The following is a 13,457-nucleotide window of genomic DNA, read 5'->3' on the forward strand; positions in this document are numbered from 1 at the left end:
ACCCACACCAAACAAGAATGACAAACACATTTCGGATGAACATCCGCACCGTAACACAACAGAAGAAATACCCAGAGCCCCTTGCAGCACTAACTCTTCCGGGAAACTTCCAGCAAACTGACCAATAATTAACGTTTTATTCATGCGTTTTCTCTTGCTACTTCAAGGCTTGAATGTCTGGTTCATTCATTATTGTTATTTTATTTTCAAATGTATTATTAGCCTGTGGGGAAAAAAATGATATTTACCTTATAAGATTGCAAATAGAAAAAAAGGCATACAATTTTTTTATTTTTTTTATTTGATATGCCATTGATATATATATATATTTATTATTATCATTATTTCAAACTGGATTTTGCATGTCACTAAAGGTATATAAGCCTTGCTTGTTCAATATTTAATGCAAAACTTGTTTGGGTCCCTATTAAAAGGTTCATTTGTTCAACCTTAGCCCGTGGCTTTGTTCAGTTTTAAATTTTGGCTCACTCTGTATTTGAGTTTGACACCCCTGGTGTAAAAGTACAAGTGGTAGGACCGCAAACTAAACCACAACATCAAAATCACTTCTCAAATATTTGCAGTAGTACAAACTGATGTGTTAGTACCCAAATAAAAGGTAGAATAATAAATATAAACAATTGTTTTCCGGGATGTGTAACTAAGAAACATATTTACAGTCGTGGTCAAAAGTTGACATACACTTGTGAAGGACATAATGTCATGGCTGTCTTGACTTTTCCAATCATTTCTACAACTCTTATTTTCTTTATGTGTGATTGTAGCACAAAACATTCATGAAGTTTGGTTCTTTTATAAATTTATTGTGAGTCTACTGCAGGGGTGTCCAAAGTGCGGCCCGCAGCACGATTTGTATTGGCCCGTAACAAATTCTACAAACTAAACAGGTCCCAAATTCGAACGAAAAACCCAATCAATCATATTAGAACAAAAAAAATAAAACAATTATGAAAAATTCAACAGGACAAAATCCCCTAAGAATGGGACCTGAAAACTAAAATGGCCGACAACCCGAGTGTCTTGCTGTGTGAAGTCGTTGATGATTTGCGTGTGTCCTGTCAGAATGAAAAAGTGTACAAAGTGTTTCAGTTGACGGTGTAATACAGGGGTGTCCAAACTTTTCCACTGAGGGCCGCACACTGAAAAATCCAAGCAAGCGGCGGCCATTTTGATATTTCTTATGTTAGAATCCAATACAATATATGTACAAAAAATATACATTTAGGCCTCCACTCAGGCTTGATCCTGGTGACCCCAAAGGGTTTTGGTGAAAACAATACAAAAAGTGTCATTATTCAGTATTATTATTTTTTATTATTATTCAAGGTTTAAATCTCTTGATCAACATTAGGTCCATCTGTCAATATAACGTTATTAAAGATTTAAGTTGTATGCTCTTTTTGTCAAAGAAACCTCTGTTTTTGTATGGAAAAAACACAAAATATGTAATATTTTCACCCAATAAAATTTTTAAGTGGAATATTTCAGATTATATAATAATTTTAGGTCGATAACTCATAACAACATTGATTTTTATTCATTAGTTTTGTTTTATTTAGCAATGACACTTAAAAACAAATTACACAACAATTATTGGCGATCCAAAAAGGTCCTACTCATTAAAGTGTTAAAAAATAAATTATAAATGTTATTAACTGTTTACTTTTAACACAATAACCTCCAGATCAACTTCAGATTATACGTTTTATTGTTGTTTATGTTTTTTGTTGGTTTGTTTTGGGCCCTTTTTAAAACAAACAAATAAAAAAACAGCTTACTTTTTTACATAGCAAACACAAAATATGCAACATTTTCCCCACAGAATATCTCAAAGTGGAATATTTAATGTGACGTTATTGGAGCCTTGATTAGGTCAATAATTCATAGTGTCATTGATTTTGATTCATTATTATTTTTTAAAGAAATAAACAGCCTGCATGGCAGCATTGTGTTATTAGAGTCAACATTGCAACATGTTCTTGTTACATTTCACCTGTTGGCTCTTTTAAAACACTTTTTATGTTGTTTTTTTAATAGTATTTTTACAATGTGCCGTGGGGCCGTTAAAAAATGACTTGTGGGCCGCAAATGGCCCCCGGGCCGCACTTTGGACACCCCTGGAATAGCAATTTTAGTAAACATAAACTTACTTTAGAGCATGGTTAACATGAATACGGATGAAATCAATATCAAAATAATTATGAATTATCTTATTGCTTTGTAATCTGTAACACAAAGCTAAGATGTAGAAGTGTTTTTCAAATGTTAGCATATGTTCACCTAGGTAAGGGGTGTTCAAAGTGTGGCCCGGGGGCCATTTGCGGCCCTAAGCAAATTCTAAAAATACGATTAAAAAAATAAAAAACATAAAAAGTGGTATAAAAGAGTAAACAGGTCGAATGTGACAAGAAAATGTTGCAATGTTTACTCTAACAACACTAAGCTGCCATGCAGGCTGTTTCTCTCTTTTAAAAAAATAATAATGGGTCACATTAAATATTCCACTTTGAGATATTTTTGGGGCAAAATGTTGCATATTTTGTGTTTGCCATATAAAAAACAAAGAAGGGCCTAATAAGAACAAACAAAAACATAAACAACAATACAAGTTATAATTGACAGATGGATCTGAAGTTGATCTCAAGACAATTGTGTTTGAAGTAAACAGTAAAAAAAAAAAAGTTTTTTATTTTTGAAAACCAAAACAATGTATGATCCGGGCGGCGGATCAGGATTCTTTTTTAAATTAAAAAAAAAATAAAAAATTCATGAAAAAGGGAGGTTTTTTGGGTTGGTGCAATACTTGTAAGTGTATCTTGTGTTTTGTATGTTGATTTAATAATAAAAAATAAAAAAATTTAAAAAAATAAAATAAAAAATTATAAAAAATTCCTCTGCGGCCCGGTACCAATCGAACCGCGGCCCAGTACCGGACCACTCCTCCAGAAGGTCTTATCTTTGTCCATATGATGTCAAATAAAGTAATTTGTAGTTTGTATATTCATCAGGTAGTTAGTAACAAAACAGAAAAAATTGTGGTTGGACGTCAATGAAACTTTTAGGACATGTCAGAAACAGGATAAGGAACAAGTGATTAGATTTATGTGTTTGGATTCAGCCTTCTTTTGAAGGATTCTTTACGACTGGGGGTTTAGGCCTGGTGGGGGTCTCTTTTCTATTTTACTGCTGCAGTTCTCACCAGCGCACTTGTGTTTGTTAAGTTGGTACTTATAAGAGAACCTTTCGCCACACACGCTGCAACTCAGCACTTTTTCCCCGGTGTGTCTTCTCGTGTGTTCCATCAAACTGTCCCCTCTCGAGAAACACATGCCACAGATTGAACAGCAAAAAGGTTTTTCCCCCGTGTGCACCGTCATGTGTTTTTTCAACTCTTGACTTCGGACGAAGCTGGAGTCGCACATGGAACACGAAAAGGGTCTTTCTCCCGTGTGCCGTCTCATGTGAATGGTCAGATCGCGATTCCTGGAGAAACACACGCCGCAGATGGAACAAGGGAAAGCTTTCCCCCCGGTGTGCACGGCCATGTGATGTGTCAGGGTTAATTTCCTTGAAAAACACACACCACAGATGGAACAGGGGAAAGGTTTCTCGCCCGGGTGTACCGTCACGTGTTTTGTCAAGTTTTGACTTCGTGCAAGACTTGACTCAAACTCCGGTTTCTCTCCAGCGTGCGTTCTCATGTGGTTTTCCAACTGTTGCCTTTGAGCAAAACGCGAGTCGCACACAGAACACAAAAAGGGTTTCTCTACGGCGTGTGTTCTCATGTGGCTTTTCAAACTGTCCTTTCTAGCAAAAGTTGCCCCGCACACCGAACAGGAAAAGGGTTCCTCTTGGGTATGTGCTCTTGCGTGTTGGATCAGGTCTCCTTTTATACAAAATATTTTACCACATTTCTCTCCGGTGTCATTTTTCAGAGACGTTTTGAGGCCAAAACTTTTCAAGTGAGTGTCGTCAGTGTGACATGTCTGATCATCTTTAGAGTCTTCATCATCAGTGTCAGGAGAGTGTGAGGTTGTGTCTTCACTATCTGATTGTGGAGCTAAGAGCTTGTCTGCTTGTGATCCTCCACAGTGGTCTCCATCAGCTTCTGTTGTCATGTGTTGAGTTGGAGGCTCCGCCCCTCCCCTCTCCTCACCTTCACTCTTCACAGGGACACCAGTACCTGGGGACTCCTCCAGTCCTTCAATGTCCTCTCCCTCCCGACTGATGCTGTGTTCCATCGCTTCCTCTTTAAAGAGTCGTTCCTCTTTTATGCGGAGGGGCTGTGGCTCCTCCTGCTGCTCGTAGAGAAAATGTTCTCCGTCGACGTCTGCGGGACAGGAGAAGACAAACGCATGCTTTAGAAAAGTCACTATCATGCACCAGCGTGTGATCTCGCAATTGACTTTTTTTTTACGTTTTAGCGATCGTCAGTAAGGGGTCTCAAAGATCGAGTGGTCGATCACGATCAACGGGTTGGGGATCCCTGTGGTAATGGGTCTCTCAAAGTCAGTGTGTAGTCGCTCTTGTTTATGTTCGGTTCCACCTTCTTTCGCATGGGGGGATGATGTTGACGTAAATGTGTCGTCATGTTTGTTGTACAAACCCCGTTTCCATATAAGTTGTTAAATTGTGTTAGATGTAAATATAAACAAAATACAATGATTTGCAAATCATTTTCAACCCATATTCAGTTGAATATGCTACAAAGACAACATATTTGATGTTCAAACTGATAAACCCTTTTTTTTGTGTGCAAATAATCATTAACTTTAGAATTTGATGCCAGCAACACGTGACAAAGAAGTTGGGAAAGGTGGCAATAAATACGGATAAGTTGAGGAATGCTCATCAAACACTTATTTGGAACATCCCACAGGTGTGCAGGCTAATTGGGAACAGGTGGGTGCCATGATTGGGTATAAAAATAGCTTTCACAAGAAAGGATGGGGCGAGGTACACCCCTTTGTCCACAACTGCGTGAGCAAATAGTCAAACTGTTTAAGAACAACATTTCTCAAAGTGCAATTGCAAGAAATTTAGGGATTTCAACATCTGCGCTCCATAATATCATCAAAAGGTTCAGAGAATCTGGAGAAATCACTCCACGTAAGCGGCATGGCCGGAAACCAACATTGTATGACCGTGACCTTCGATCCCTCAGATGGCACTGTATCAAAAACCGACATCAATCTCTAAAGGATATCACCACATGGGCTCAGGAACACTTCAGAAAACCAATGTCACTAAATACAGTTGGTCGCTACATCTGTAAGTGCAAGTTAAAGCTCTACTATACAAAGCGAAAGCCATTAATCAACAACATCCAGAAACACCCCCGGCTTCTCTGGGCCCGAGATCATCTAAGATGGACTGATGCAAAGTGGAAAAGTGTTCTGTGGTCTGACGAGTCCACATTTCAAATTGTTTTTGGAAATATTCGACATCGTGTCATCCGGATTAAAGGGGAAGCGAACCATCCAGACTGTTATTGACGCAAAGTTGAAAAGCCAGCATCTGTGATGGTATGGGCGTGCATTAGTGCCCAAGGCATGGGTAACTTACACATCTGTGAAGGCACCATTAATGCTGAAAGGTACAAACAGGTTTTGGAACAGCATATACTGCCATCTAAGCGCCGTCTTTTTCACGGACGCCCCTGCTTATTTCAGCAAGACAATGCCAAGCCACATTCAGCACGTGGCTTCGTAAAAAAACTTTCCTGGCCCGCCTGCAGTCCAGACCCGTCTCCCATTGAAAATGTGTGGCGCATTATGAAGCGTAAAATACGACAGCGGAGAACCCGGACTGTTGAAGGACTGAAGCTCTACATAAAACAAGAATGGGAAAGAATTCCCCTTTCAAAGCTTCAACAATTAGTTTCCTCAGTTCCCAAACGTTTATTGAGTGTTGTTAAAAGAAAATGTGATGTAACACAGTGGTGAACATGCCCTTTCCCAACTACTTTGGCACGTGTTGCAGCCATGAAATTCTAAGTTAATTATTATTTGCAAAAAAAAAAAAAAGTTTATGAGTTTGAACATCAAATATCTTGTCGATCACCCGCCAGATCTGCGTGATGGATCTTGGATTTTCAGGGATATTTCAGGCATTAACGGGATATGCATGTAACTAGTAAATTTGTGAAGTGAATTATTTTTATATAGCGCTTTTTTCTCGTGACTCAAAGCGCTTTTACAAAGTGAAACCCAATATCTAAGAAGAACGCGGAGTTGAAATATAATTACAACACTTTATGTACATATTTAAATACATATTTATATAATATTTACATATTTATATAATATGTAACTACAAGCTCTATTCACAGACAGAGTCCCATTGCGTTTATGAGCGGTCGAGCAGCTGTAATTCTTTCGTGGCGGGCCGCCACAAATAAATGAATGTGTGGGAAACCCTGTATGGAACGCCTGCAGAATGTGGCTTGGCATTGTTTTGCTGAAATAAGCAGGGGCGTCCATGAAAAAGACATTGCTATATATATATAGGGGCAACCGGTAGGAAATGGATGGATGGATATAAATAATAAAACAAATACTTGAATTTCAGTGAATTACAGCTATATATATATATATATATATATATATATATATATATATATATATAGCTGCAATTCACTGAAATTCAAGTATTTATTTTTTAAATCTATATCTATATATATATCCATACAAATATAATACATATATATAAATATACATTTATACACATTTATATACATATATACACATATATATATACACACATATATGTGTATATATATATATATATATATATATATATATATATATATATATATATATATATATATATACATATATATATACATATACACACATTTACATATATACATATGTGTGTGCATATGTAGATATATATATATGTGTATATATATATATATATATATATATATATATATATATATATACATTTTTTTCATAACATGGTCACTACTGCCTACTTTGTCTTGTTATATTCTTATTTTACTGTTATATTTTTATTCCCATTGTCGCCTTTTATTTTTTATTCTTATTGTAATATTTCTCTATTTTGTTTCCATTTAAACCCCCATTATTTACTTTTTATTTTTTGATCTCAACTCTGTACACTGCTGCTGGAATTAAAATTTTCCTGAAGGAATCAATAAAGTACTATCTATCTATCTATCTATCTATCTCCACATGTATACATGTTGGAGCCTATCTATATTATTTATTTAATAATTGTTTTGAGATGGGAATCAAATCATGCCAATGATGATATTGATGGATTATTGGATGTTTCAGATAAATTACATTGACTGGTTGTTTTCAGCTTCTCACGCTCCTCCTGGTGAGCAACGTCCTCCTCCCATAACTAAGAAGACAGCACAGCTGGGCGCTGCCTTTGTCTGTCTGTCATGCTGAAGGAGTGAGGAGTGATATAGTTTGTTTACCACTAAATAAGTTATTTTGATTATACAGAAAGTCAACCACAGTGAATATTTTTTGTTTGGGAAAATAAATTTGAAACATTTTGAATCTAGAAATATCTCCGTGAGTGCTTATTAAGAATTTAGTGAGTCATAAACCTCCTCATCAAGGCTACTCTGCAATCTTTATTTTTTTGCAACTTTTTGGAACGACAGAATAGCCGTAACATCACATGTGCGTGTGTATGTATATACATATATATATATGTATATATATATATATATATATATATATACATACATACATATACACACACACACATACACACACACACACAACATATACACACACACATTTTTTTATATGCATACATATATACATACATATATATATATACTGTATATATACACACACATTATATATATATATATATATATATATATATATACACACACATATCTCCCAGCGGGCCTTTTGAATATCTCCCTAATTCTGAGGTCTCAAGGTTGGCAAGTATGATTGACACTAAAGTCTCACTCTTGTCATTTTCTGAAACTTGACAGCCCTGTGTTATATACTCCAGATAACGTTTTCTTGTCAATATTCGAACATAGAGTTAGTAAACATGTGAGAGTAAGAAGTAAACAAACCTGTTCTGTGTAACACACCTTGATGATGTTGTTGTTGTCAATAATCACATATAAAGTTAGTAAAGATGTGAGAGTAAGAAGTCAACAAACCTGTTCTGTGTAACATAACTTGATGTTTCTTGAAGACAGTGTCCATTAGCCGATTGTTCTCCTCCTTTGTTCTAGAAAGTTCCGCCTCGTATTCTGCTATCGTTTTTTCTAACACTACAAATATTTCTTGGGCGGCAGCAGTTAGTCGCTGGTCCACCAACGCTCTCAACATGTGTAATTTACTCATTTTCACACAATGCCAACACTTTGACACTCACACTTAATCTCTACTTAGCGATGTGTTGACAACTTCCGCGTCTTCTGTTAGCAGCTAACAAGCTAAGCTAACTAGCGAGCTAAGCTAACTAGCGAGCTAAGCTACACGCACACCAAGACGATTTTATCCTTAATAAAGAATCAAAAATGTATTTTATAACACAATATATTTATAAAGTGGAGAACAGATAAGACTGACTTCTGAGCGTCCTGCGCACTTGTTTTCTTTGTCAATGGAGTTTCACGACAGTTGACACACTTGACGTGACAAGGCAGGACGACGCTCACGAAGCGTGTCATGCGCAGTGGCGTCTGAAGAATGTTGCGTCATCACGGCCGCCATTTTAAGCATTTTATTTACTGCCCTCGAGAGATGCATCAATGATTAAAATCACCGTAACTCACTGAATTTTTAACAAATATATTTTTTAAGCCGTTTGCTTTGTGGACACATGTTTATCATCCAACATTTGTTTGATTCACGCTAAAAATGCAAACCAAAATGAAGACTGGGTGTGAAAGAGTATGCAATATCATTGGAGACTTGCTATTTCTTTTACATTTCAAAACAAACAAATATGTAATAATAACGAATAAATTTAATAGAAAAATATATATATATATAAAAAAAAATTGTTTAAAAAAAAAAAAAATATATATATATATATATATATATATATATATATATATTTATTTTTTTATTTTTATATATATATATATATATATATATATATATATATACATCCATCCATCCATTTTCTACCGCTTATTCCCTTTCGGGGTCGCGGGGGGTGCTGGCCCCACCTCATCACAGGGCCATATATATATATATATATATATATATATATATATTTTTTTTTTTGTTTGTTTTGTTTTGTTTTTTTAGTTGTTGTATACTCTAGGTGGCCATGTACTGCTTGCCTGTGTATCGGCTGGGGACATCTCTGCGCTGCTGATCCGCCTCCGCTTGGGATGTTTTCCTGCTGGCTCCGCTGTGAACGGGACTCTCGCTGCTGTGTTGGATCCGCTTTGGACTGGACTCTCGCGACTGTGTTGGATCCATTATGGATTGAACTTTCACAGTATCATGTTAGACCCGCTCGACATCCATTGCTTTCCTCCTCTCCAAGGTTCTCATAGTCATCATTGTCACCGACGTCCCACTGGGTGTGAGTTTTCCTTGCCCTTATGTGGGCCTACCGAGGATAACGTAGTGGTTTGTGTTGTGGTTTGTGCAGCCCTTTGAGACACTGGTGATTCAGGGCTATATAAGTAAACATTGATTGATTGATTGATTGAATATGAAAGTTGCCCGGAATATTTCTCTGCCACATTCTGCATCCCACCGGGATTCTTCTTTTGTGTTTGTGTTTCTGCACCTGCGGTTCCCACTCAAGGTTGCAACATTGTTTGTCAACAATGTCTGCTCTCATTTTCTCGCACATTTGACCCTCTGGTGTTCCGTGTACCTACAATATTTGCTCCTCCTGTCTAGGCCTGCTGTGTGTGTGGTACACAGAACATCAATTTCCACACTTCTATTATCCCCGGGTCCAGTGGACCCTGACATCTTAAATGAAATAGAAATGTGTCGGGGGAATGTATGGTGTGTGGTCATTAAATATGTATTTTGATGTATGGTCTTCCCAGAAAATGAGCCAAAGCCAGTGAGTTTCAGTTTGAAAAATGGTAAATGGTAAATGAGTTGTACTTGTGTAGTACTTTTCTACCCCTTATTAAGGAGCCCAAAGCGCTTGACAGTATTTCCACATTCACCCATTCACACACACATTCACACACTGATGGTGGGAGCTGCCATGCAAGGCGCTCACCAGGACCCATCAGGAGCAAGGGTGAAGTGTCTTGCCCAAGGACACAACGGATGGGACTAGGATGTTAGAAGGTGGGGATTGAACCAGTAACCCTCAGATTGCTGGCACAGCCACTCTACAAACTTTGCCAATTAATTAATTGTATCATTTTTCTTTTAATTGAAAATAAAAATGGGTCCCGCAGACCCGAACACCATACAAGGGTTAAGAGTACAAAAGTCCTTAAATTGATATCTTTGTTAAACACATTTAAAGTGATTTTTGTCTTTTGTTTTTCCATTATTGTATTGATATTTAATACTCTCCATATTTGCTATTGTTTTCTTTCCTTGATGTTGAAAGTGCCTTGACGTTTGTGTGAAGTATAAAATGTATGTTTGTTGTTCAATAAAAATAAAAATGTAAAAAATAAATGTGTATAAAGTTAGTAAATATGTGAGCGTAAGAAGTAAACAAACCTATTCTGTGTAACACAGGGGTGTCCAAAGTGCGGCCCGCAGCCAATCGTTTAACGGCCCGCCACACATTCTGCAAAAATTGCAAAATTGATAGTATTGCAGAAATAAAGATAAAAACATTTTTAAAAAGTGGAATGAGGTGAAATCTAACGAGAAAAAGTGGCAATGTTGACACAAAGCTGCCATGCAGGGAGTTTTTTTTGTTCCTTTTGTCGTTATTTTCTTTATTTTCCATTGCTCCAAAAAAAAAAGGACCAAAAAATCTGTTATAACGAATTATTACTTTAAAATTATCACTTTAAAATGTTTTATGTGGAAAAATATTGCATATGTTGTGTGGTTGCCATATAAAAACAACGTTTTGACAAAAGAGCATAAAACAAAGAAAATAATAGCTCAAACTTAAAATCGACAGATATATTGGAAGTTGATCTTGAAATTTAACCATCTATTTTGTTATGGTTTGAAAATGAAAAATATCAAAATGGCCCCGGCATGCTTAAATTTTTCCGTGTGCGGCCCTCTGTGGAAAAAGTTCGGACACTCCTGGTGTAACAGAACTTGATGTTTCTTTAAAACAGCGTCCAGTAGTTGATGTTTCTCCTCTTTTGTTCTAGAAAGTTCCGCCTCGTACTTTGCTATTGTTCTTTCTAACACTACAAACGCTGCTTCGACGGCAGCAGTTAGCGTTCCCAGCATTTGTAATTTACACATTTTCACACAATCCCAACACTTTGCTCCCACTTAAGCTCTGCTTATCAACGCGTCGGTAACTTCCGCGGATGTGCTAAAATGTGCGTTTCGATGCCAACCAATTGCGCAGGCGCAGACCGCACGACTTTGACGGTTTTACGACTTTTGCTCAAAACATTACAAAATAACAAAGGACGTGCATTGAAATAACTTACTGTTAAATATATATATAAATATATATGTATAATTCATATGTTCCTTCTTGACTGCACTTAAATGTAGAATATATGTATAAAATATTTATATTATTCATATATTGTATATTATATATATAATATATGTTATATATTATTATTTATTATTATTATTGTCTATTGTGAGCGAACTGTGGTGCTGAATTTCCCCCAGGGATCAATAAAGTACTTTCTATTCTATTCTAAAAATTAAAAAAAACAGAAATAGAAGTAAATAATTGTAATTATTATTAGTTTTTATTATTTTTTTCAAACGTACATTTATAATTCACTCAACAGTCAAAGCACTTTCAAAAACATGGACATAAAAAAAAAGCAAAATACAGATAGCGAATTTAATCAAGTAGTCTATTTTTATGGACTTGCCTCTTTGTTATGTTATACAGTACGTGCCTGGAGCTCTTATTTCGAAGGCGCTAAGAGCGGAAGTGGTGACTCATTTCGGTGGGGCGGAGTTTTGAAAACAAACGAAATAAAGTGGTCAAAGTGTAAAAATGGAGCCTCCGTGTTTGTTATTTTGTAGTTTTATACGGTATATGTGACATACATAAACCTTCGTTTACAATAATAATAATAAAAAAAATGCTGCCTAAATCCCTTTAAATGTTTTTAACAAATATATTAATTTAAGGGCTTTTGTACTCTTAATCATTCTTCAAGATTCGATTGATAATTATAAAATATTAAGCCAAATAGTAAATGTCGGCCCCACTTTCACAAATCGACAACTAGCATATTAAATACTTGTAAATTATTTTATTTTTTTAGCTACCGGAAGTTGCTGTTTGGCGCATGCGTGTTCAGAATTCGGCAGTGACCGTCATTATTGTTCTGTGCTCTTAATCAGTGCTTACATCCATCCATTTTTTACCGCTTGTCCCTTTCGGTGTCGCGGGCAGTGCTTACATATATTTGGTTTATTAGAGTGACCATCGTTCTATAATTGTTTGCATCCAGATACATTAGTTCGAGCGCACTTCTCGTGCTAGCTTAGCTTGCTGGCTAGCTTAGCATGTTAGCTGCTAACAAAAAACCCCATGGCTAAGTAGAGATCAAATGTGAGTGTAAAGTGTTGTGATTGTGTGAACATGTGCGAAAGAACTATAGAAAAGTATGAGGAGGAACTTTGTCCAACAAAAGAGGAGAAGGAGCGACAACATCGACTACTGGACGCTGTTTTCAAGAAACATCAAGTTGTGTTACACAGCACAGGTTTGTTTGCTTCTTACTCTCACATCTTTACTAACTTTATATTTGACTAATGTCAACAACAACATCATCAAGTTGTGTTACACAGAACAGGTATGTTTACTTCTTACTCTCACATCTTTACTAACTTTATGTTTGACTAATAACAAAAACATCATCAACAACAACATCATCAAGTTGTGTTACACAGAACAGGTTTTGTTTACTTCTCACTCTCACATCTTTACTAACTTTATGTTTTACTAATTACAACAACATCAACAATGACATCACCAAGTTGTGTTACACGGAACATTTTTGTTTACTTTTTACTCTCACATCTTTACTAACTTTATATTTGACTAATAACAACAGCATCAACAACAACACCATCAAGTTGTGTTGCACAGAACAGGTTTGTTTACTTCTTACTCTCACATCTTTACTAACTTTATATTTGACTAATAACAACAACATAATCATCAAGTTGTGTTACACAGAACAGGTTTGGTTACTTCTTACTCTCAGATCTTCACTAACTTTATATTTGACTAAAAACAAAAACATCATCAACAACATCATCATCATCAAGTTGTGTTACACAGAACATGTTTGGTTACTTCTT

At 36.1% G+C, this 13,457-nt stretch overlaps 2 protein-coding genes across 3 annotated transcripts in view; one reads left to right on the top strand and one right to left on the bottom strand.

Annotated features, from left to right (window-relative positions):
- Nucleotides 1-1,598: 1,598 nt before the first annotated feature.
- LOC133544997 (zinc finger protein 501-like) lies at nt 1,599-8,681 on the bottom strand. The gene is made up of 2 exons (XM_061890272.1): nt 8,192-8,681; nt 1,599-4,351 (listed from the first exon to the last, which is right to left on the bottom strand). The coding sequence occupies exons 1-2, from the start codon at nt 8,376-8,378 to the stop codon at nt 3,159-3,161; spliced, it is 1,380 nt and encodes a 459-aa protein (XP_061746256.1). The 5' UTR covers nt 8,379-8,681; the 3' UTR covers nt 1,599-3,158.
- Nucleotides 8,682-12,439: 3,758 nt separating this feature from the next.
- Nucleotides 12,440-13,457, top strand: part of LOC133544983 (uncharacterized) — a 30,636-nt gene continuing 29,618 nt past the window's right edge. For both annotated transcript variants that reach the window (XM_061890250.1, XM_061890251.1), the window contains exon 1: nt 12,440-12,856. In XM_061890250.1, the coding sequence (XP_061746234.1) occupies nt 12,733-12,856 (124 nt within the window). In that variant the 5' untranslated portion in view covers nt 12,440-12,732. The remainder of the gene's footprint in view (nt 12,857-13,457) is intronic.

The sequence above is a fragment of the Nerophis ophidion genome, linkage group LG28 (genome assembly GCF_033978795.1).
Source record: "Nerophis ophidion isolate RoL-2023_Sa linkage group LG28, RoL_Noph_v1.0, whole genome shotgun sequence".
NCBI lineage: Eukaryota > Metazoa > Chordata > Actinopteri > Syngnathiformes > Syngnathidae > Nerophis > Nerophis ophidion.

Bases quoted from the DNA above. Each gene is read 5' to 3' on its own strand.
- LOC133544997 (XM_061890272.1), bottom strand. From the start codon at position 8,378: ATGAGTAAATTACACATGTTGAGAGCGTTGGTGGACCAGCGACTAACT. The intron at 4,352-8,191 runs GTTTGTTGACTT...CCTGTCCCGCAG, and splicing joins AGTTATGTTACACAGAACAG to ACGTCGACGGAGAACATTTT.